The 26,946-nt window shown below is 35.8% G+C and overlaps 1 protein-coding gene across 1 annotated transcript in view; it reads right to left on the bottom strand.

Annotated features, from left to right (window-relative positions):
- The window catches only part of ESCO1 (establishment of sister chromatid cohesion N-acetyltransferase 1), a 54,936-nt gene that overhangs the window by 15,589 nt on the left and 12,401 nt on the right, over positions 1-26,946 (bottom strand). The window contains exons 5-6 of the mRNA XM_037805504.1: positions 22,579-22,710; positions 6,977-7,066 (exon numbers count right to left, since the gene is read on the bottom strand). Of these exons, the coding sequence (XP_037661432.1) occupies positions 6,977-7,066; positions 22,579-22,710 (222 nt within the window). The remainder of the gene's footprint in view (positions 1-6,976; positions 7,067-22,578; positions 22,711-26,946) is intronic.

The raw sequence follows: 26,946 nt of genomic DNA, 5'->3' as shown, positions 1-26,946 counted from the left end.
ACACATAGGAAAAGACAGGAGAGAGAGGCTTGGAGCACAGTAGTGGGTGATGGTAGCACAATAATAAAAGTACACTGAACAAAGATAACTGAGTATGATTGAAAGAGGAAGGTTAGGGGCATGTAGGACATCAGAAGGAAGACAGAAGCTAAAGGCTGGGACTATATAGCTTAACAAAACCTAGAGTGGTCAATGCTTGTGATTAAACGTACAAATATGTTCTGACATGAGGGAGAACAGATGAATGTCAACTTTGCAAGGTATTAAAAATGGGGTGGTATTGGGGGAAAAATACAATCAGTGCAAACTAGAACCTATGATTATCAGTAACATTGTGAAATGCTTCCATCAACTGTAACACAGGCAATATACAAAAGCTAAAGGTCTATAAGAGAGGTATGGGATTCTTGGGGTTGGTGGTGTTGTTTGACTTTTTAATTATACTTTATTTTAATTTTATTTTTCCTTTTGTCGCTTTTTAGTTGTCATTTTTTTTGTCTTTTTTTTTCTTTCTCTTTTCTTTTTACTTTTTTCGCCTCCTTGTCTTTGTGGAAGAAAATGGAAATGTCCTTATACAGATAGTATTGGTGAATGCATAACTATGTGATTATACTGGGAACCATGATTGTTTTCTTAGGATGGAATGTATGGTGTGTGAATAAAACCATTTAAAAAATAAACAGAGGGATACCAGTGTTGGAGAAAATGTGGAGAAAGTGATGTACCTAATCCCTGTTGGTGGGGAAGTAGAATGGTGCAGCCTATCTGGAGGGCAGTGTGGTGGTTCCACAGGAAGCTAAGCATGGGGTTGCCATATGGTCCTGCAACTTGGTTATTGGGTATATAATTGGAAGAACTGAAAAGAGGGTCATGAATGGACATCTGCACAGTGGGGTTTAAGGTGTCAGTATTCACGATTTGCAGTAGATGGAGGCGGCCTAAGAGTACACCAATTGATGAACAGAATGGCAAACTGTGGTTTATACATACAATCAAATACTGAGCTGCTACAAGGAGTGAAGTTGTGAGGTGAATGGACATGAGGACAGTATGCTGAGTGAAATAAACCAGAAATTAAAAGAAAAACATTATAATGCCTCACTAATATGGACTAACTATAACATGCAAGCTCTGAGAATTGAGTCTGAGAGCAGAAGCTATCAGGGGAAAGCTTACTGTAAAGGTTCCTAGATTCACAACCATTTCTGAGTTGTACTAGTTATTTCTAAATTCTGAGATGCTGAGCTCTTTGTGTATAATCTGATTGGCCCATGGAATTTGGGGTATGTGTTTGACACCTGAGATTCAGAGCCAGAGTCCAGTAGCTACAAATGTCAGCATTACTCCATACGGCAAATGTGAAAGAGTTTGAAAAAAGAGATCAGACTTCAATTAGAGGTATGAACAATATGGACTTGGTTAGGACTAAGATAAGGGTAAAGGACGATACTGATGATGTTTTTAAAACTTCAACTTCTGTGTGAGACAAAAGGAAGAGATGTTTATTAAGTGCAAAATATATATTCTTTGTAACACGCTATGTAATTTAACTTGTATGGTCAGTTTATTCAAACAACATAATTACATGTAACACTAAATAGGGAGTAAAATCTGGTTGGTTTGTACAGGTTAGTGTAAGTCCCCAATACATCCCAGAGTAATCTGGGCAGAGAATAAAGATGTATTTGCAAAGCCCCCTTGAGGGACTGGGGGAAAATGTAGAAATACTAAATTTCCCCACTCGGGAAATTAACGATATTCTCACAAGCACTGGGGGCTACTAATTTAGAAGGCCGAGCCCTCAATCTTGGGGCTTGCCCTTATGAAGTTTGTTACTGCAAAGGAGAGGCTAAGCCTACTTAAAATTCTGCCTAAGAGTCACCCTCAAAGAACCTCTTTTGTTGCTCAGATGTGGCGCTCTCTAAGCCAACTCTGCAGGTAAACTCACTGCCCTCCCTCCTAGGTAAGACATGATTCCCAGGGGTGTAAACCTCCCCAGCAAAGTGGAATATGACTTGTGGGATGAGCTTGGCCCTGGCATTGTGGGACTGAGAAAGCCTTCTTGGACCAAAAGGGGGAAGAGAAAGGGAACAAAGTTTCAGTGGCTGAGAGATATCACATAGAGTCGAGAGGTCATTCTGTAGGTTATTCTTATGCATTATATAGATATCCCTTTTTAGTTTTTAGCATATTGGAATAGCTAGAAGGAAATAGCTGTCTAACTGTTAAACTGCAACCAGTAGCCTTGATTCTTGAAGACGATTGTATAACTATATAGCTTACACTGTGTGACCAGGTGATTGTGAAAACTTTGTGGCTCCCACTCCCTTTATACAGTATATGGACAGATGAATAGAAAAATGAGGACAAAAAGTAATGAATAATAGGGAGAGATGGAGGGTATGGGATTTTTTGGGTGTTCTTTTTTACTTTAACTTTTATTCTTATTTTTTATGTGTGTGGTAATGAAAATGTTCAAAAATTGACTGTGGTGATGAATGCACAACTATATAATGGTACTGTGAACAACTAATTGTACACTGTGGATAACTGTATGGTATGTGACTATATCTCAATAAAATTTAAAAAAAAACTTTCTGTGCTTCAAAAAACTTTGTCCAAAATGTGAAGTATATTTCAATAAAATTACATTTAAAAAACAAACAACAACAAAAGAAAAACACCAACCAACAAAAACAAAAGCAACCCAAAATTTGCTCCCAAAGAAAATGTGTGTCTCTTCTCTCACTACCTGGCCTGTTCTGTTTCCACACAGTGCCTGGGACCCTGAAATACTCTATCTGACGTAGACCAGGGGCTCAAGATGTATTGATTAAACGAAACAACGTATGAAGAGCTACAAGGTATTTCGGGTCATGAGAATTGTTTAAAATGGAGAATGATGAGGATTGTACAAGTAAGTGATGATAATGTGAGATATGGATGGGTTATTGTGGACATAACATATGCTATGTGAACTTTTTAAGTCAAGCCCTCAATCTTGAGGCTTGCTCTGGTGAAACTTATGGCTGTCAAGGGGAAGCTAAGCCCACCTATAATTATGCGTAGGAGTCAACTCCAGAGAACTTCTTTTGTTGTTCAAATGTGGACTTTTTCTAAAAAGAAAACAAACAGAAACAAAAACAAAACAAAACAAAAGAAACGAAAGAAAACCAAGGAACAGGAATCTGAGCCAAAATGTTTATATGGCATCAAGCTGTGTGTTTCTTCCAGTTTACCTCCTAGCATTGTAGTCAAGGTCAAATACGATCATCTCAGACCTTTTTAGGTACTCAAAGCAAAGAACTTTGTATGCACTTAACTATCAGTTCCTTCCCCTTCAAATATTCAGTCCAATAGATATTCACTTGTGTTACTAAACTTAAAAGACGAATAACCTTTAAATGAGTTAAGCACTCTTAGGTCTGACAAGCTGAATACCATGTAGCTCATCTCCTATACAGTGACAAAATCTCATGTCTTCTCAATCCTGGAACCGAATTCCTGATTCAGTTCCTATAGGCAAGCAACTCACAATTCCCCAGATTTTAATTTTTAACTTATTTTAAGTTACTAACTAGAAACCTACTGAATTTAGATTATTAAAATTTTGCCCTGACAAACTAAAACGAGGAAATTTTTGTTTATTGAGGCTTCTTAACAGTCTGGCTGCCATATATAGTGATGTAGCAAAGTTCCTACTGTGCATTTCTGCATAATGACAGTTGAAATTCCAAAAATTCCATAATTTTTCATTTAGTCAATCAATCACTGATTCAACATTAATTCAAATATTTACTTTTGTGCAAGGAACAATGTCTCAAACGTACCAATCAGCTACCTATTTAAGTATCTGGCATTGACCGGTAATATATAAAAGAGTTTCTTAAAAAGACAAAAATCACAGAACAAACTTGTATTTTAAACAAAATGTCAGTTATATTTCCAAAGAATAGGTTCAAAATGTTTTTCTTCAGCCTTCTTTTTAGTTGCAGTATTTCTTAATTTAAAGAGCTCCAAATGTCAATCTGAAACAAGTACCATAAATACAATCTATTCCCTGTGTTTTCAGACAATTTGGACAGACTGTAGTGTATTTAACTTTTTCAGATATACAATTGGGCCCATTGCTTTAAATTATGAAGTATTTCTCTTGAAAAAGAATCTGGAGCCTAAAGAAAAACATACTGAGCATATTATTTGAAAACGTAATTCACATTTTATTTCAAAATAAATTCCTCCTGGTTCCACTTGGCTAGGCCTCCCTATGGTTGTGCCTAAGAGCCTCCTCCCGAATGCCTCTTTGTTGCTCAGATGTGGCTCTCTCTCTCTGGCTAAGCCAACTTGAAAGGTGAAATCACTGCCCTCCCCCCTATGTGGGATCAGACACCCAGGGGAGTGAATCTCCCTGGCAACGTGGAATATGACTCCCGGGGAGCAAGGTAGACCTGGCATCGTGGGACGGAGAACATCTTCTTGACCAAAAGGGGGATGTGAAAGGAAATGAAATAAGCTTCAGTGGCAGAGAGATTCCAAAACGAGCCGAGAGGTCACTCTGGTGGGCACTCTTACGCACACTTTAGACAACCCTTTTTAGGTTCTAATGAATTGGGGTAGCTGGTGGTGGATACCTGAAACTATCAAACTACAACCCAGAACCCATGAATCTCGAAGACAGTTGTATAAAAATGTAGCTTATGAGGGGTGACAATGGGATTGGGAAAGCCATAAGGACCACACTCCACTTTGTCTAGTTTCTGGATGGATGAGTAGAAAAATAGGGGAAGGAAACAAACAGACAAAGGTACCCAGTGTTCTTTTTTACTTCAATTGCTCTTTTTCACTCTAATTATTATTCTTGTTATTTTTGTGTGTGTGCTAATCAAGGTGTCAGGGATTGATTTAGGTGATGAATGTACAACTATGTAATGGTACTGTAAACAATCGAAAGTACGATTTGTTTTGTATGACTGCATGGTATGTGAATATATCTCAATAAAATGAAGATAAAAAAAATAAAAAATAAAAAATAAATTACATGACCACAGACATAGGGGACTGGTGGTTTGATGGGTTGAGCCCTCTACCATAGGTTTTACCCTTGGGAAGACGGTTGCTGCAAAGGAGAGGCTAGGCCTCCCTATGGTTGTGCCTAAGAGCCTCCTCCCAAATGCCTTTGTTGCTCAGATGTGGCCCTCTCTCTCTGGCTAAGCCAACTTGAAAGGTGAAATCACTGCCCTCCCCCCTACGTGGGATCAGACACCCAGGGGAGTGAATCTCCCTGGCAACATGGAATATGACTCCCGGGGAGGAATGTAGACCTGGCATCGTGGGACGGAGAACATCTTCTTGACCAAAAGGGGGATGTGAAAGGAAATGAAATAAGTTTCAGTGGCAGAGAGATTCCAAAAGGAGCCGAGAGGTCACTCTGGTAGGCACTCTTACGCACACCTTAGACAACCCTTTTTAGGTTCTAAAGAATTGGGGTAGCTGGTGGTGGATACCTGAAACTATCAAACTACAACCCACAACCCATGAATCTCGAAGACAGTTGTATAAAAATGTAGCTTATGAGGGGTGACAATGGGATTGGGAAAGCCATAAGGACCACACTCCACTTTGTCTAGTTTATGGATGGATGAGTAGAAAAAAAGGGGAAGGAAACAAACAGACAAAGGTACCCAGTGTTCTTTTTTACTTCAATTGCTCTTTTTCACTCTAATTATTATTCTTGTTATTCTTGTGTGTGTGCTAATGAAGGTGTCAGGGATTGATTTGGGTGATGAATGTACAACTATGTAATGGTACTGTGAACAATCAAAAGTACGATTTGTTTTGTATGACTGCGTGGTATATGAATATATCTCAATAAAATGAAGATTAAAAAAAAAAAAAAAAAGAAAAATAGGGGAAGGAAACAAACAGACAAAGGTACCCAGTGTTCTTTTTTACTTTAATTGCTCTTTTTCACTCTAATTATTATTCTTGTTATTTTTGTGTGTGTGCTAATGAAAGTGTCAGGGATTGATTTAGGTGATGAATGTACAACTATGTAATGGTACTGTGAACAATTGAAAGTATGATTTGTTTTGTATGACTGCGTGGTATGTGAATGTATCTCAATAAAATGAAGATAAAAAAAATAAAATGAAAAAAAAATAAATAAATTTATCTTATGTTCTAAAATTGATTGTGGCCATGAATGCACAGTATATGATGATACTGTGAGCCACTGATTGTATACTTTGGATGGATTATATGGTGTACATCTCAATAAAATGGCATTTAAAAAAAATAAGTTTATTCTAATGGTTCCTTACTTTTAAGATATCCTATTATAGTGAAATAGTCCCAGGTATCATTACCTCCCTGGTTCATTTTCCAACAAAGTAAACTCTGAATCCTTAAATCATGAGATTATAAATTGGACTAAGACCTAGCTCAAACTAGATAAGAGGACTTTCTTTATATTTTCTATATTATATGATTACTTCAGTTTTAATTCCAGGTTTAGTACAATCTACTGATAGATCCCTTTCTGCAATAAATTTTATTTAAAAATTCACTCTTAGAATGAATCTTTATATTTTATTAATTTTATCTTTCTAAATTGTCATGATTTGACTTTTAATTCTAATTCTTATCCTCAAAATCTTGGCATACTCATTAACTAGCATGCCTTCTATTCCTTCATTCAAATTACTGCTAATAATCAACTCCTCTAAAATTCAATTTACTTATGCCAGACATACACTACAAAGTTTAGTATAATTTTTCAGTTAGTTGTATTTTTTAAATGCTTATTTCTAATTTTCGGAATTGGTGTTTAAACATGCTATGCCGTCAAACATGAGGGCACTAATATACTGCTCGTTATTTGTAACACTTTAGCATAAGCAACTGAATAAATTATACTATTAAAATTAGCTGCATAATAATACCACCTACTCCACATGACAAGTCACTGGAAATTTACCTTTTTCAGGGCATACTTTGGGTCTTCAGGAAGAACCATTATTATCCTGCCATCAGGGTACTCAGCAAGAATTCTTTCTTTTTTCCAGCCCTAGATACATGTATAAAAAAACTGAATTGTTATGTACCATATTTTATTTACTGTAGCCATTTTAAAAAGGAAAAATACATCAATTTATCTAGAAATTGCCAACATGGAAAAATATATGCACTGTAAACTAATAAGGCATAATAAATCAGCTGTAAATAATAGATACAATGCAAGTTTATTTCCTCTCCACTATTCATCCAGAGAGATATCTAATATTTCAAGAATATTTCTAATTTATCATTTCACATTTTAAATTAATTCTGAAAAATCACACACCAAAAGCAAGCCCCTTAAAGTCCATGATTCCCAGAACCTAAAGGATAACTCCCAGATTCCTGGTAAAAGAATCAACTGTTAAATTTCTTTGGAACATGGTTACCTCCGCAAATAAACACTCATAGTTTTATGTATGGCATGCCAAAGACCTCCAGGAGGTTTTAAATGAACTGATTTGCATGCAGCAGCCCAGTATGTAAGGAATAGTTTTTATTGTTATTGATCCCAACTATCAAAGTCACAAGAAGGAGACTATAAAAAATATAACTACCTTCTAAGAATCTAATAGGGAAGGAGAGGCTACATTGTGTGTATCTGAAGTTAAACATACTCAAAAAAAGAGAGGTAATAAACTCTTCTTCAGATCCACACTGGTGGTGATTAATGAGCAGAACCTGCATGAAAAAAACAAAACAAAACAAAGCCACTTAAATCTAGTAAGATGGGACTGAACCAGAGGTTAAATCTAGGAGCTTTGAAGTTCAAAATAAGTACAGAAGGAATGAGTTTAACTGGTTGTTCAATTTGTTTTACCCAAGCAACTTTACATAAAAATGCCTTTCAAGAAGAAATACGTACTTCTATTAGAGAAAACCATCATCTTCTTTCTGAGATCTGTTTCTACTAAGAATATAAAAGCTCAATGAAACCAAGAAAAAGGCAGCTAGATTTTTTTATACTTGGTGAATTCAAAAAGAAAGTTGCTTTTTAAAAACAATCCAGAATGCTTGTCTTGTGGTGTTTTTTGGGGGGCGTGAGGAGGCGGGGTGAATCTTAGTTAGGGACAAAAATTCTAGTAACAAGCTTGGTACATCTAACAGTTTGGATTAAAATATTTAAAATTCAGAATTTGTTTAAAAAATAAAACACCCAAAAGGAAAAGGAAAATTCAGGAGGTATAATTAATTATGATTGATAAACTGCTCTTAAGATTTGAGAAGTTAAGAGGGTTGTAAGAGCTAATATTTAAGATGACTCCTGAGTAACTCTTAGTAACTTCCCTTCTCCTACCGGCATCAAACTAAGATCAGTGTGCTAGTCTAACATAACCTAAATAAATCAATAAAAAATCCCAAAAGTTAAATACAACAATAAATTCGCATTAGGGACAAAGCAAAGATGAAAGAACCAAGTTGGCTAGTATCTGTCAAATAACATACTGAAGACATTTATATGCCTCAACTTCAGTTAGCTCATTCCTGGTCTTAACCACAAGATCCTCCTGACTTTAGAGGAGAATTAAGAGGAGATGAAGTCTGCTGCTTGAAATTAAGGAAGAGGGAGAAGGTGTGAGAGAGCGGTATATATAATAAACAAATAGCCACAGATTTTGCAAAGAAAGAAATTCCAGTGCAGATCATTTATACTTATCACTTTTAGATTACCAGTTACACATATCTCTCTGTTGTTAGCAAGCAGTACTTTCCAAACCCAAATTTTCTTAATTCACCCAGCTGGTTGATGAAAAACAGAAAGCTTTATATTTCTAATGTATGTTCCTAGATTTGATAACTATTCTTTGCTCCTTGCTGTTGTAGTTGCTCTAAACTATATAATCTAAAGGAACAGAAGGGATTTCTCCTTTTTTTCTATTAAAAAAAGATCATAGTTGAAAACAAAGAACATTGGGTGGTGGATACATTATAATATATAAAACTGTCAAAATTTATCAAGTGATCACTTAGATCTTAAATTTAATTGTATGTAAATTCTAACAGAATTTCAAAAATTCCTTCTAATCACTTTCATAAAAGGCTGAATGAGAATGCCCACTTGAAAGAAAACCCTGAGAAATATAAAACCAGCAAAAACTGCTTAAAAAAACGTCAATATGAATAGAAAAATGGGGACAAAAAACTAAAGGAAAATAGGGCGGGGGGGGACAATGTGGGTGTTGCTTTTTTACTTTTTTTTAATTCTTATCTTCACTTTTTCAGATACAAGGAAAATGTTCAAATGAACAACTGTAAGATGGCAATGTGAACAACTGTACACTTTGGATGACTGAATGGTATGTGAATATAACTCAATAAAATTGAGTATTAAAAAAAACATCAATATTGCAAGGACAAAAAAAGAGATAGAGGGAAAACCTTTGAGACTTGAGAGCCATAGCAATCAATGCAATATATGGACCATAATTTCAACAAATAAACAGTATAAAAAAACATGATCTTTGAACCCTGGCCGAATATTTGATATTAAGGAATCATGCTGATTTTTTTAAATGTGGTTATATTCTTTGAAGAGTTTTTATGTTTTCAAAAAAAGTAATCTTTTAATATTTTAGAAATACATACTGAAATATATGATGCCTGGATTTACTTCAAAATAACTGGGACAGGGGGGTGGATGAAAGAATTGTCCATGATTTCATCATTATGAATGAGTGATGGGTAGACAGGGTTCATAATACTATTCTCTCTCCGTGCGTGTTTCAAACTTATAATTTTGGAAAATTGAAGCACCCATTAAATCAAAACTGTACCAATGGCACAAAGCTTGCTCAAGTATCATTTATTGAGAAGTGAAAAATAAATGTAAAATTAATCAACTCAGCAGAGTAGTTAAACCTGGGGTGGGAAAAAGTAGTGGTTACAAGAGGAGCACAAAGGGGCTTTTGAGGTGCTAGTAATGTTCTTGTGCTCACTTTGTGTAAATTCACCAGCAAGTTGTATGCTCATTATTTATGTACTTTTATTAACGTTATATTTCATTCAAAATTTTACTTAAAAATAATTACTAAAGGAATTTGAAAAACAGACATTTTAATTCAATAGCAGTTTTAAGTGATATGCTGAAATAACCATATTTTAAATACCACCTCTTTTTAAAATCTTTAGGCTTCAGAAATGAAAGTAAATTAAAGTTAGCTTATTCAAAATTCGATTACATGCTCTATTTGACAGTACCCAAAAACAAAAAGCATTAAAAACTACAGAAAAACTGCATAAAAAAGAACAGATCTCTCATATTGGTAATGGAATATATATATTGATATAAGGATATACCATTCAAGTATGCCACTTATTTTATTCGTTCTTACATAAAGGAAATAAGCATATGTATAACAAGGGCTTTTCTAGAAGTACTTGTTTGGTTTCAGAATAAAATCTTATTTTTTATACACTGCAATTCAGTTCTCAATTGGGAATTATAGGCAATTTAATTGTTCTAATGAAAAAAATTTTCCTCTGGAATTAAAATATACAGAAATATCTTATATGTTGATTCATGTTCAGCCAATAAGGCATAATAAAAGTAGTCAACCTACTTAACCATAATTAAGCACAATACTATCCAAAATTAAGTTTCAAATCTGTCATATATTATTGAATATTTCCTGATCTTGAATGAAATTTTGAACAACTTTTGAAATAACCACTAAAAACAAAGAACTTTTTTAGTTTTTCAGTTTGAAAGAAGCTATTCAGAAAACAACAAGTGTCATAGCAGAGTGGGGTTTTTTTTCTACTCATTAAGTGAATTAAATAATGTACAGGATTTTAACTTTTATTTTAGGAAAACATGAGCTGATTCTAAAGATATTTAATGGGCTTTTTATTTTTCAGGTATGCTATAATAGCAGGATCTGCAGTAATACTCTTCTCTATAATATTGAAATGAATAAATGAACAGAAACTTTAACCCTCCAAAAATTTCTATTCCTCCAATAAAACTGTGTTTTGGTAAACCTGTATCTTAGGGTCATTTCTCTTTGATAAGGGAAGATAAAGCTATAGAGATCCACAGCTTTAGCATGACTGGGTATTAGGGTCTAAAATGAAATATACTACACCACAGCTCTAAAAGACTTCATTTGACACACCACTATATCCCAACCACACAGCACACTGTCCGGCACAAATTTAGCATCCAATAAATATTTATTTTTGAAAGCCTAGAACATGCCTGAGAGATCAAAGCCTCTGTTCATGAAATCAGAAACTTAATCTTTCTGTGCCTTACTCTGCCAATCCTTTAAAAAGGAATGAAAACTACTTTACTGGGTTATGGTGAATAGAATAAGTTAGTACATACAGAACACTTACAACACTTGAAAGCAGAGAGAGGAAGAAGCACAAGCAAGTTTTTTGAGAAAATGCCTTCACATAATAGGGAGTCAAATGTCACTGAAGTTTGATGAATCAATGAATTAAGATTTAAAAATATGATTTAAAACACAAAACCCAAAGCAAACAACAGAATGAAGCATTTATATATGGCTTGATATAAATATATATACATACATAGCTTATTTAGTTATGCTGGAAATGTTGAAACAGACAAAAGTACTTTACCATTGAGATACGGGACTAGAAATACAGGATGGGGGAAAAGAAGGCTTTTACTTTTCATTTTATACCTTACTATACTGATTAAATTTTCATTTCCAGGTATACACACTGTTTTTAGAAATTAAAAAAAAAAAATACTTGAGTCAAAGAATAAAAGACTCGAAGACCATCCTTTAATTCCACCTAAACTAAAATCTGTTTAAAGAAAGGAACGTGAAAAGAAAACGTTCTCTACTATAGTGGTTTGAAGAACAAGTGCCCTAAAAGAGCATGTTAAAAGGGAAGTACTTACTTAAATGTTCTTTCTTTCAAGTAATACAATGATAATAAAGAACATTTTCAATAATGCTTTTTCATAATTAAAAACCAAATGATACTGAAATGCAATCTTAAAAATTAGTTTGGCAGGAACTCAATGATTTAGAGTGACATCTATTTTACAAGGTTATTTCCCATCCCTCAATCATTCTGACATTACATATAAACTTCATCTCTGAGAAAAATCTAGGTTCTGAGAAATGATGTTCACAAGAGCAGCAGAATATTTTAATGGGTAAAACTATAGAATCTTAAAACAACTTAGAGTCCAGGGCTCAAGTAGATATTTTAATATGTAGTAGTAACTCTCTTAAATGATATCTACCAAATCAATTTGCTGTATTAACCAACGTTTATTCTTCCTGGGTAAAATACAGCAACTGATGCCCACAGCACACTGCTAACTCATGACCAGAGAGCTTGTGTACGCCACAACTGAGTGATACAATCATCAAGAGGTATTTGTGTTTGTTCCTAAACTTGTTTATGCCAATTTACTTAGTATTTTAACTATGAAGTGCAATCAAGTATTATTTAAACTGGCAAAATAGGAGTATAAAGAGTGCTGTTCGAAGGCTGAATACTCAGGAAAAAATCAAGAGGCCAAGTCTCTTCAATAATTAAGAATTATAACAAAACTTGATTCCATACCCAGATTCTCAGATTGCTTTGCAATGTCTAAGTTCTTGATCTACTTAAAAAAAGAAATAAATAAATAACAGAGGATGGTTATGGGTGTGACTTATATAAGAAAAACACAGCTAAGTTCTAATTAGGGGATCCATATTCAAAGAAATAGCCTCCTCACATCAATTAAATTGCAAGTACATTTAAAATGCTTGAAGTTATAATAAAATGTTTAAACTATAAACTGATCATATAGACTATATAGTGAACACTGTTCTTTGCCTTTCCCACAGCCATACTTGCTGCTTGTTTTTTTGCCTCATTTTGTTTGAGTGGTAATGTGTGCATTCCCAACAATGAATTATGATTAGTCTAAGCCAGTGTTTCTTAATAGGGCTGCTACTGATCTTTTAGGCTGGACATTCTATCCTCTTTGGAACTGTAGCATCCCTGGCCCCTGTCCACTAAATGTCAACAATATTTTTCACATTTCCAGATGTTCACTTATGGAAGTTAGGTAGCATACCATTTCCCCACCCTGAGAACCACTGGAATAAACTAATCATTGTTATCCTATTTCTGATTTTGCAAGTTTCTTGCTTTCCCAGCTTTCCTTGAAGATAATAGCAACTACCTGGCCCAGTTCCAGTAAATGAGACAAGAGGAATTTTGCAAAGGGAGCTACTGGAAAACTACTTTCCTTCACTGATAAAAGGAAAAACCCACTTGAAAAGACTTTTTTTTTTTTAAAAGACAGTATCCACTTAACCAACATTCCTGCTTTGAATCTGAACAAGGTATCTGAACTACAGCAGTCTACTTTAAGGACCATGAAGTTGCAATTGTGAAACTGAAACATCAATACAGAACAGCAGAGCAGAAAGACAAATAGCCAGTATTCATAATATTGTTGAACTGCCAAATGGAACAACCCTAAGACCTCCAGACTTCTTGTTAAGAAAATAAATATCCTTATGATTTAAGCCACTGCTAATTGGGTATTCTGATAACATCATTTTTTAATGAGTACCCACCTGAATCCTCCCAGTGGTCAGTTAAGAGAAATTCTATTGCAATTATAACATCAAAACCTATTACCATAAGAATAATACTTCATGTAAATACTTTTGAGGTATATAGTATGTAAATACCATATATGCTTCCTAACATAACAGAATGAGGTAATATTGATTTTGGAGTTTTATGACAGCAATTTCAAAATGCTTTGTAAAGAGGTAGGTACTATCAGCCCTTCACTGTGAGGCTGTTACAGTTCATCCCTCTATTATGATATTTAACACATACTTTATATTGTAGTTAGGTTTATACAGATCTTTCTCCTACAGCACATTAAATAAACTTGCCTTGTGGCAAGTGACTTACTGCATTCTTTTGAGTATGACAGAGTAATGTCTGTACATAATGAGTCCCCAAAAGAATGTTTAGTAATGTATATTGAATGGATTTAAATGGCTTGGACACTGTTATTGGCATTCTTGGTTATATCTTTCATTAAATGTAATTGCACTGATTTACTTTATTGATGCTTGTCTGTACATTATATAAAGTGATAAGGTAATTTGATTAGTTAATTGATTGCCTGCTAATGTAACATTATTTTATTTTTTTGTGCTTTGTTTGAAATTTTGATTGCTTTGTTCAGATAGTATTTTCCTTACTAAAAAAATGAATAATACTTCTCATAAAATATAATTGGGTCAGAAGTAATGAAAACTCAAACTAGAGGAATTATGAGATTCTTTTGTCTTCTGTCATTCTCAAGTACAGGTAATCTTAAACATCTCTTTATTAGAATTCACAAATTTAATTAAGTGCTTTCCAACTATATCAACAATTTCCCAGTATAAAATAAATACTTAATTTGATATAAATCTCATCTCAAGGTCATTTGGGACTTACTCACTTCAACAATATTGCTCATGATTTTTAATATCTCATGGCCTAAATTCCACTCCACCCCTATACCCAAATAAAAATGCATCCTCCAAATCTATTATAGAAAAAGGTTCTCCAAATGTACATCTTTGGGTGCACCATTCCCAATTAGGATAAAAAGGTCACAAAAGATCATTGTTCCTGTTGTAATAGGAAAACACAAGATAAACTAAAGAGCCTAATTTTATCTAAAGGCATGGAAGAGTTGTGAAGACGAAAAAAGTCTACATGAATTGTTTTCTAGGGACAAACAAGCCCTCCCTAGATAAGCAGAGACCAGTAGCCATTTTTATCCCTAGAATGTTTATTAAGTCTTGGAGTTTTCTCTCATGGAATACCTCTGCGCTAGGCTAGAAATCAGAAAGGTATCATGTCTTTTGGCACTTAGACACTAAACTGCTAGAAAAAGCTGCTTAGTCACAACCTCAAGACATGTGAAAGCAGAAACAAACAGAAAACTAACTAAAGCTTCAACCTAACTTCTATCCAGCTCAATTCCAAATTAGATCTAGTAGATCAGCCCATCAGTACAGCTGCCTGACAAAGTAAAGGGAAAGCTCTTACAGTGGGAAAATATTGTCTAGTTTGATCTCTACTGTTCTTTATATACCATGTCCAATGTGCAACAAAATCTTACAAGGTCATACAAAGAAATAAGAAATTATGACTGGAGACCAAGAGTAAAAAAAATCAACTGAAAGAAACCCAGAGATTATCAGGTGTTTGAATTAGCAGAGAACTTTAAAAAATTGCTATTAAAAATGTTAACGATTTTAAAGGAGATGAACAAATTACGTGAAGAGGATTTCAGCAGAGAAACTGAAACTTGAAAAACATGCACATCCTACATGATTAGAACTATTACAGAAGCATTGTCTAAATATATAAAGGAAAATATATCTTTAATGCCATATTAAGTAGCTAGCGTTTTATTCTGTTGTGTAATGAGAATTCACAAGCAATAGGGGAATGATAAAATTTCATTTAATTTTTTAAAAGATCACTCTGAACACTGTGGAAAATGGACCGAAGAAAAGTGAAAATGGAAGCAGGAAGACCAGTAAAGAAAGGTTGTATGAACGGTCCAGGTAAGAAATTACGGTGGCTGGGTTTACAGTGGTAGCAGTGTAACTGACAGAAGTAGGAGAACTAGGAATCTATTTTGAAGGCAAGATTTACTAGTGGCTTGAAAATAAGGGTTGCAGTAAAAAAAAAGATTGAAAGATTTGTTTTAGTTTGCTAATGCTGCAGAATGCAAAACACCAGAGATGGATAGGCTTTTATAAAACGAGGGTTTATTTCACTACATAGTTACAGTCTTTAGGCCACAAAGCGTCCAAGGTAACACCTCAGCAATCGGGTACCTTCACCGGAGGATGGCCAATGGCGTCTAGAAAACCTCTGCTAGCTAGGAAGGCAGCTGGCGTCTGCTCCAAAGCTCCGGCCTCAAAACGGCTTTCTCCCAGGACGTTCCTCTCTAGCAAGCTTGCTCCTCTTCAAAACATCGCTCCCAGCTGCACTCAGTTTCCTCTTTGAGTCAGCTCATTTATATAGCTCCATTGATCAAGGCCCACCCTGAATGGGCGGGCCCATGCCTCCATGGGAACATCTCATCAAAATCATCACCGACAGCTGGGTGGGGCACACTCCAAGCAAATCCAACCAGCACCAAAACTTCTGCCCCACGTAAGACCACAAAGACAATGGCATCTGGGGGACACAATACATTCAAACCGGCACAGATTATTCCCAAGTTTGCAGCTTGAGCTACTGTGCAGACGGTGGTGCCATTTCTGGAATAGGGAAGACTACAGGAAGAACAGGTTAAGGAAATTTTATTTGTCACTTGATGCATTACAGGGTCTCCCTCCCCAAAGTTTGTGAACTCTTTTTAAAAGTTTAAAAATGTTGCTTGGCAGGTGAAATCACTGCTCTCCCCACTACGTGGGATCTGACACCCAGGGGTGTAAATCTCCCTGGCAACGTGGAATATGACTCCTGGGGAGGAATTTAGACCCAGCATCGTGGGATGGAGAACATCTTCTTGACCAAAAGGGGGATGTGAAATGAAATGAAGTTCCAATGGCTGAGAGATTCCAAAAAGGAGCCAAGAGGTCACTCTGGTGGGCACTCCTATGCACAATATAGATAACTCTTTTTAGGTTTTAATGAACTGGAAGAGCTAATAGTAAATACCTGAAAACTATCAAAGTACAACCCAGTAGCCTTGAATCTTGAAGACGACTGTGTAACAATGTAGCTTACAAGGGGTGACAATGTAATTGTGAAAGCCTTGTGGATCACACTCCTCTCTATCCAGTGTATGGATGGATGAGTAGAAAAACAGGAGCAAAAAAACTAAAGGAAAAATAGGGCGGGGGTCAGGGTACAATTTGGGTGTTCTTTTTTTAATCTTTTTTTTTTATTCTCACTTTCACTTTTTTCTGTTTGGCTATGGAAATCACTATCAGGTATGGTACCCACATGGAAACAAAGAAACTCAGACCCAACTCTGACCTGACTCTGAGTTCCTCCTACAAAAATACCCAATGATGTCAGGGCACAGTTCTAAGGGACAAGGCTACTTTGCTCCAGTTCTCTTTCCCACTTCCAGGACTGTAAAATCTCTATTCCTGCTCTACTATTCACTTCTCTTAACACCTAGTTTACTCTTTTTCCTAATCATGTTCAAAAGGAATGTGGAAAAAGTATATAAAAGTAAATTCATATGTATTCAAATCTCACATAAAAAAAATGAAAGGTTAAGCAATAGTCACTGGATCATGACTTTTCTGAGTTAAAAATCTAGAGTTGTCTATGACTTCTCGCCTTAGCTTTCTGTAGCATCACTGAATCCTCTGCAATGATGCAAATGCTCTATATCTAAACTAATACAATAGCCACTAGCAACATGTGGCTATTGAGTACTAACTAGTGTGACTGAGGAAAAATATTTTAATTCCATGTGGCTACCATACTTGATAGTGATTTTCATAGCCAAACAGAGATCTGTCAAATCTTTCTTCAAATTTTCTCATCATTAATTTTTCTCCCATTTCCAACAATGCCATAGTAATTTTACACCATATACTCCTCATGCATGCACTACTCTCTCCTTATATGCCATTGAAACATAATCTTTTCTTACACTTCACTGTAACAATATTTCAATATTATTTAAATGTAACTATTTATTCTGCTCAAAATTCTTTAATACCTAAAAGAACAATAAGAATAAAACCCAGATAGCATTCAAAATGCTCCACAAAGTAAAGTAGTTATCTTAGGTTAGTTGTCTTTTTCTTATTCCCTTGTTATGTTCTTTTATTGAATGTTTTTTTTTAAGTTTTTTTTTAATTTTTTTATTTTTCATACAGTTGATTTAGGGAAAAAAAAAGTTTAAAAAAAATAAGAAATAAACAAGGAAAAAAATATGCAGAGCCCCCTTGAGGAGCTGGTGGAGAATGCAGGGGTACTGGCCTGCCCTACCTCGATGGTTGCTAACATGCCCACAGACATAGGGGACTGGTGGTTTGATGGATTCAGCCCTCTACCACGGGATTTGCCCTTGGGAAGACTGTTGCTGCAAAGGAGAGGCTAGGCCTCCCTATAATTGTGCCTAAGAGCCTCCTCCCGAATGCCTCTTTGTTGCTCAGATGTGGCCCTCTCTCTCTACCTAAGCCAACTTGAAAGGTAAAATCACTGCCCTCCCCCCATGTGAGATCAGACACCCAGGGGAGTGAATCTCCCTGGCAACGTAGAATATGACTCCCGGGGAGGAATGTAGACCCAGCATCGTGGGATGGAGAACATCTTCTTGACCAAAAGGGGGATGTGAAAGGAAATGAAATAAGCTTCAGTGGCAGAGAGATTCCAAAAGGAGCCGAGAGGTCACTCTGGTGGGCACTCTTACGCACAATTTAGACAACCCTTTTTAGGTTCTAATGAATTGAGGTAGCTGGTGGTAGATACCTGAAACTATCAAACTACAACCCAGAACCCATGAATCTTGAAGACAATTGTATAAAAATGTGGCTTACGAGGGGGGACAGTGGGATTGGGGGGGCCATGGGGATCACACTCCCCTTTGTCTAGTTTGTGGACGGATGAGTGGAAAGGTGGGGGAAGGAAACAAACAAACAGACAAGGGCGCCCAGTGTTCTTTTTTACTTTAGTTGCTCTTTTTCACTTTAATTATTATTCTGGTTATTTTTGTGTGTGTGGTAATGAGGGTGTTGGGGATTGATTTAGGTGATGAATGTACAACTATGTAATGGTACTGTGAACAATCTAATGTACGATTTGTTTTGTATGACTGCGTGGTATGTGAATTTATCTCTATAAAATGAATATTTAAAAAACAAATAAATTAACAAAGCAAAGAAATGCATTCATGATTCTCCTACTATAAAAACGCAGTCAATTTTAGAAATTGGTATTATATGAAATTATTTCACTAAGTTTTTCACCACCAGGACCTAACTCTGGGGCATGCTCAAGTGAGAATGGGTATGCTAGAAGACTCCTTAAAGATCATAAGGTAACTCCTCATTTTACAAAGATGGCCACTGAGTTTCAGAGTCGAAATGTGACTTGCCCAACGTCATCCAGCATGTTGGAACCAGATCAAGACCAGACCCATCACCCTTGACTACCAGCCCAGCTAATTTTCTACTCTGCCATCTGCCTCCGTTTAAGAAACATCTGCTATCCCCTCTCAAGGAATCTCTACCTCCTGCAACTGAACTGTGTCTTCTAAACTTGGAAATACATCTATAACAGGTAAAATAGGCATATGTAAAAAAACAAAAGAAAAACAAAAATAAACCTGGCTCCCCCCCCAAGAAAAAAAAAAAAAAAGCTCCACAAGCTGACCTGATGTGTTTTTAGCCTTATTGCCCAAAAAATCCTGATTCAGTCAGTAAGATCTACTCATCATTCCCCACAAACACTAACAACCTTTCTCATGCTGTTGTTAGAGTATGTTATCATTCACTGATGACCTCATCTCCATTTTAAAAACTCAAATCTTAAATCTTCCCATCTATGAAAATAAATCCCTCTTCTGACTATTGCTCTATCAAATTATTACCTCTAAATTGCAAAGCCAGTTTATGATTTATTTAAACAGTGACTTATTCCTTTAATAGTAGCTTAAATACTTTATTGTTTAACTTTCCGTTTCTTTCAGACTTTGTTCCTAAACCTGAAGCCAAAGGCATATTATTTAGCCCTAAAAGTAGTGCCTTCCACATAGCATTCAGTCAGATGTTAATAAATTCAAAGTAGATAAGGATATAGGAAAAAAGGGATTAAGTTAGGAGTTTCTCTGCACAGGGCCCAAAATTCATCCCTCTTCTACATTACAGAAAGCTCAAGGAGACTCAAAATGATCAATGCAAGATCAAAACACAGTTGTGTTCTGATGGTTCCCAGCCTGGCAACACAGTTCAATGCTCAAGTTAAGTCATTACAACTAAGGGAGAACTTTTCCTGCTTTCTTCTCACACCATTAGGAAACAGTACCTTAGTCTGTGAAGGGAAACTAAAGTAGTTCTTAGGTCCAAACCAAGAGGTGAAGCTCTGCCTGAAGCATTAGGAGTCTCCATCCAAAGTAGTTTCCAATAAGTCAGGTAAGACGCACTTCCCCAAACAGTATCAAAGAGACAGACCAGTTAAAATGAAGGAATAAAGAAAGAGCATCATCATGCTCTTCTTACCCTCAACCAAAGAGTATATAAGAAATAAGGAAAAAAAAAAGTATACTTTAGTCAGCTGAAAAAAGGCTCTGTGGTTATCAATTTCTACCATGAGTACATAATTTAAATATTATTTTAATCTTTTGACAATAGGACTTTAGCCATTTCTAACTGCTACAAGATTATTAACCTGTTCAGGGGAAATTTTTACCCTAAGGGAAAAAATTTTAAGCTATTTTCTAAAGAATATTTGATTAAAATTTATAAAATAAAACTCATTATTTCTAATTCACTCTATTTTTTTATATACAGTCCTAAGTAGAACAAAACTTCATTTCCACTTCCTGAACTGTGTCATTCAAAAATGAACCAAATGACCTTCTTTCTATGTGCTTCTGTCTAAGATACATACACAGCAGGCAAAATTGGCACTAAATAAAATTAGATGTACTGTCAATCATTTAGGAGTCCTTAATGTCTGTGCAAGGCACAATGCCAGGTGCCCAATAAATATTTAAAGTCAAAATCCATACTTGTGATCAGGGCAAACATCTTTAAGATACATGTTTTCATCCTCTTTACACTAAAAAAGAATGCTACCATGTTTTGGAGGAGTTTCTGCCTTAAACTCTATATGCCTACATTTGAAAACAGTAAAAGAAAAGAATATTGACCTTGATATTAGTAAAGGATGGCCACCAACTGCTAAACTCAATTCCTTCTCTCAAGCTTAATTCAAAATTAAATAAAATAACCCTTAGCTCTGTCCCATCAAGGTGGGCAAGAAGCAGGATAAGGGGGCTGGGGCAGGAATCAATCTCCCCTAGGTTCCTTATAGTGCTTTGCAGTTCTGCAGGAAAGCTGGAATTTGTTTGGAAGATGATGGCACCACCTTGTTCTTTAAAACAACTTCCCTTAGTGTTGTGGAAGAGCAAAGTACATATTTTCTGACTGATTTCTTAGTACTGTTTCTCTAAAAAATTAAGAGATTTCCTTAAAGTGAAGAACTAAGCATTTTAAACATAATCTTTTTATAATCTTAGGAAACTTAAACGATCAAAAGAACCAAATAATATAAATCAAGTAGGGTGCATATGAACTAACTTTTATCAGATCATGTATGTAAAATAAACTGAAACACTTTTGCCACATAAGTATTCTATAATTTACCTGCCTGATAAATTATTTTTTTCTTTTTAAGTTACAAGGATATTAACAAAGTCAAACTGGAAAAGTACACATTTCAAATGATAAATCACTATATAGCTACAGATATTCTATAGCCTTTTATTTTATTTTATTGAGGGTAGGAAAGGTATGTGTAGAAAAGGCAGATGAAATATGGAATATAAAACATCGGCCACAGAAGGGAACCAAAACAAGAAAATCCCATCTATCCTGGGTAGAAATAACTAGACGAATGAAACAATGAACACAAACCCTCCAACCAAATGAAAGGATATGAATTTAACTGAGGCCAATAAAGACCATTAAACACCATCTGGGGCCCATATAAAGGTTTATGTAAAATGAATCGGTGATCTCAGTTCAGATATCCTGGAGGTCTTATCAATGTGAGTGTACAATACTGAAGGTAACATGTATAGAAAAAAAACAGATTCCATTTCAGATATGGGTTAACAGCAATTATGTTAAATTACTATTTTCACAAGATATGTGAAATGGTTCACAGTTGCCATAACTTTTTCTATTTCCAGAAACAAATATTAAATAATACCCATTATGCCTTAAATGCAGATACATTAAAAAACATTTTATACTGAAATACATTTACTTTGTGGGATTTTTTTTAGTATACTACAAAATTATGAGATCTTAACCTCCTAGATTTTTTTCTTTTTAATTTTACAGATAAAAACCATCATGACAGTGATGCAAAGGAAATCCCAAAACCACCTATTTGGTATCACACATATCACTATCAATCCCAAAATACAAAGTTGTGCCAAAAGCTATATGAATATTCAGTTCATCAAAGTTATAATTATTTTTTAAAAGAGAATAATTAAAAAAACAAAACAAAACAAAACCACATACCCAAGTTGGATAGCATTATTTTTTAGAAGAAGTACATCTACATTAAAAATATGATTTAAATAATAAATCCCACAATATAAACCAGTCAGAATAAATTAACTGGTTTTTTAATTTAGCTTTGTTTTAAAATAGCCAGTATATATACTGCATGGGTTTTTGTAGAATATACCACCATTGTTTTCTAAAAAAGAGAAATTTCAATGATTTAAATTTGACAATTCACCTTAGTAAGATCCGGACCTAATTATTTTTCATTTTAGAAGCAATGAATTCCACCTACCACATATTTTACAGCACTTATAAACTGGTTGTGGAACAGCAGATGCTGAGTTTCATCTTCTGGATTTGAAGCTGTGTAAAGCATTCCACAAACATTACAGGAAACTGCTCCAAATCGTTTCTGCCCTGCATCCTATTAAAAAAAAAAAAAAAAAATACACGAAAAACAAAAGGTTTATCCTCTCCACAAAATTATTCCATTATGGCCTCTAAGGGTAAGATGTAAACATAAAGTGAGAGCTATTTAATCTATAATGAATAATATTCAATGTTGATTACAAAAATTAAGATGTCAACCTTTAAAATTTACGTGTAATTTTTAAGAAATATTTTCCCCTTTAGTAATCTGATTGTGCGGGAATAGTAATTGTTTCACAAAGTGTTTTCTATTCTTGTTCTTTATTCAACAAGAAAATTTCAGCAATATGCTGTAACTTTAAGAATAAAACTAAAAAAGCATAATCACTTTACTCTTTTTCTGCTCTATTAGTGTGCAATTTGAACTAAATAACTGAAAATAAGATCAAACATAAAGGATTTCCAGTGCCTTAGAACTAGTGTCAAGTGGCACAAAGAGAAATCAAACGGTAAATAAATGATTGTGTTTATTAAACTAAAGGGATAGTCATTCTAAAGAATGAATATACTGACAAAATGTTACCCAAAATTTACTTCAGGCAGTCTTCAGAACAGTGAGTAAGCACTGCTGCCTCAGTTTCCTCACTTATAAATGGGAAATGATAGTTGAATCTACCTCATAAATTTTCTACAAGGATTAACTGAGTTAACGTGAGTGAAGCACAATGAAACAGTACATTCAAAAAGTATTAGCTGCTATTATCATCATCAACATCCTCGACTCCAGACCAGCACTATCCCACAGAAATATGATCCACAAATGCCATTTTAAATTTTCTAGTGGCCACATTAAAGAAAGTAAAAAGAAACAGGTGAAATTAATTTTAATAACATTTTATTTAACCCAATATATCCCAAATATTATCAATATGAAAAACTACTAATGAGATACTTTACATTCTTCTTTTGGTACTAGTCTTAGAAGCATATATGGTAAGTATTTTTACACTTATAGCACATTTAAATTCCAATGAGTCACATTTCAAGTGTCCAAGAGTCCTGTGGATACATAATGAACAGTCCAATTCTAGATTCTAGTTGTCTAATCTTGTATTATACTAATTAACCAATAGGAACATTATTAAACTTGATAAAATAAGTTTTTTCCTCATTATTCCTTAAAAATTTCTAGATAATTATTGCAATGTTACACTTCTTTATTAAAGTTAAAATCAACTGCCCAGGAGGAGGCGGGTCAAGATGGCGGACTGGTGAGCTGTATGTTTTAGTTACTCCTCCAGTAAAGTAGGTAGAAAGCCAGGAACTGCATGGACTGGACACCACAGAGCAATCTGACTTTGGGCATACTTCATACAACACTCATGAAAATGTGGAACTGCTGAGATCAGCGAAATCTGTAAGTTTTTGCAGCCAGGGGACCCGCGCCCCTCCCTGCCAGGCTCAGTCCCGTGGGAGGAGGGGCTGTCAGCTCCGGGAAGGAGAAGGGAGAACTGCAGTGGCAACCCTTATCGGAAACTCATTCTGCTGATCCAAACTCCAACCATAGATAGACGGAGACCAGACACCAGAGAATCTGAGAGCAGCCAGCCCAGCAGAGAGGAGACAGGCATAGAAAAAAAACAACACGAAAAACTCCAAAATAAAAGCGGAGGATTTTTGGAGTTCTGGTGAACATAGAAGTGGGAAGGGCAGAGCTCAGGCCCGAGCTCAGGCCCTGAGGCGCATATGCAAATCCCGAAGAAAAGCTGATCTCTCTACCCTGTGGACCTTTCCTTAATGGCCCTGGTTGTTTTGTCTCTTAGCATTTCAATAACCCATTAGATCTCTGAGGAGGGACCTTTTTTTTTTTTTTTAATCCTTTTTTCTTTTTCTAAAACAATTACTCTAAGAAGCCCAATAGAGAAAGCTTCAAAGACTTGCAATTTGGGCAGGTCAAGTCAAGAGCAGAACTAGGAGAGCTCTGAGACAAAAGGCAATAATCCAGTGGCTGAGAAAATTCACTAAACACCACAACTTCCCAAGAAAAGGGGGGTGTCCGCTCACAGCCATCATCCTGGTGGACAGGAAACACTCCTGCCCATTGCCAGCCCCATAGCCCAAAGCTGACCCAGACAACCCAGTGTGACGGAAGTGCTTCAAATAACAGGCACACACCACAAAACTGGGCGTGGACATTAGCCTTCCCTGCAACCTCAGCTGATTGTCCCAGAGCTGGGAAGGTGGAGCAGTGTCAATTAACAAAGCCCCATTCAGTCATCATTTCAGCAGACTGGGAGCCTCCCTACACAGCCCAGCAGCCCAGAACTGCCCTGGGGGGATGGCACTCACCTGTGACATAGCACAGTAATCCCTCAACAGAGGACCCGGGGTGCACAGCCTGGAAGAGGGGCCCACTTGCAAGTCTCAGGAGCCATACGCCAATACCAAGGACTTGTTGGTCAGTGGCAGAGACAAACTGCGGCAAGACTGAACTGAAGGATTAGACTATTGAAGCAGCTTTAAAAATCTAGGATCACCAGGGAGATTTGATTGTTAGGGACACCCCCCGCTCCCTGACTGCCCAGAAACACGCCCCATATACAGGGCAGGCAACACCAACTACACATGCAAGCTTGGTACACCAACTGGACCCCACAAGACTCACTCCCCCACTCACCAAAAAGGCTAAGCAGGGGAGAACTGGCTTGTGGAGAACAGGTGGCTCGTGGACGCCATCTGCTGGTTAGTTAGAGAAAGTGTACTCCACAAAGCTGTAGATCTGATAAATTAGAGATAAGGACTTCAATTGGTCTACACATCCTAAAAGAACCCTATCAAGTTCAGCAAATGCCAAGAGGCCAAAAACAACAGAAAATTATAAAGCATATGAAAAAACCAGACGATATGGATAACCCAAGCCCAAGCACCCAAATCAAAAGATCAGAAGAGACACAGCACCTAGAGCAGCTACTCAAAGAACTAAAGATGAACAATGAGACCATAGTACGGGATACAAAGGAAATCAAGAAAACCCTAGAAGAGCATAAAGAAGACATTGCAAGACTAAATAAAAAAATGGATGATCTTATGGAAATTAAAGAAACTGTTGACAAAATTAAAAGATTCTGGACACTCACAGTACAAGACTAGAGGAAGTTGAACAACGAATCAGTGACCTCGAAGATGACAGAATGGAAAATGAAAGCATAAAAGAAAGAATGGGGAAAAAAATTGAAAAAATCGAAATGGATCTTAGGGATATGATAGATGATATGAAACGTCCAAATATAAGACTCATTGGTGTCCCAGAAGGGGAAGAAAAGGGTAAAGGTCTAGGAAGAGTATTCAAAGAAATTGTTGGGGAAAACTTCCCAAATCTTCTAAACAACATAAATACACAAATCATAAATGCTCAGCGAACTCCAATAGAATAAATCCAAATAAACCCACTCCGAGACATATACTGATCACACTGTCAAACACAGAAGAGAAGGAGCAAGTTCTGAAAGCAGCAAGAGAAAAGCAATTCACCACATACAAAGGAAACAGCATAAGACTAAGTAGTGACTACTCAGCAGCCACCATGGAGGCAAGAAGGCAGTGGCACGATATGTTTAAAATTCTGAGTGAGAAAAATTTCCAGCCAAGAATACTTTATCCAGCAAAGCTCTCCTTCAAATTGGAGGGAGAGCTTAAATTTTTCACAGACAAACAAATGCTGAGAGAATTTGCTAACAAGAGACCTGCCCTACTGGAGATACTCAAGGGAGCCCTACAGACAGAGAAACAAAGAAAGGACAGAGAGACTTGGAGAAAGGTTCAGTACTAAAGAGATTCGGTATGGGTACAATAAAGGATATTAATAGACAGAGGGGAAAAATATGACAAACATAAACCAAAGGATAAGATGGCTGATTCAAGAAATGCCTTCACGGTTATAACGTTGAATGTAAATGGATTAAACTCCCCAATTAAAAGATATAGACTCGCAGAATGGATCAAAAAAAAATGAACCATCAATATGTTGCATACAAGAGACTCATCTTAGACACAGGGACACAAAGAAACTGAAAGTGAAAGGATGGAAAAAAATATTTCATGCAAGCTACAGCCAAAAGAAAGCAGCTGTAGCAATATTAATCTCAGATAAAATAGACTTCAAATGCAGGGATGTTTTGAGAGACAAAGAAGGCCACTACATACTAATAAAAGGGGCAATTCAGCAAGAAGAAATAACAATCGTAAATGTCTATGCACCCAATCAAGGTGCCACAAAATACATGAGAGAAAC

Source organism: Choloepus didactylus, chromosome 16, assembly GCF_015220235.1.
Source record: "Choloepus didactylus isolate mChoDid1 chromosome 16, mChoDid1.pri, whole genome shotgun sequence".
Lineage (NCBI taxonomy): Eukaryota > Metazoa > Chordata > Mammalia > Pilosa > Megalonychidae > Choloepus > Choloepus didactylus.
This window is presented reverse-complemented; position numbering and strand designations above follow the sequence as displayed.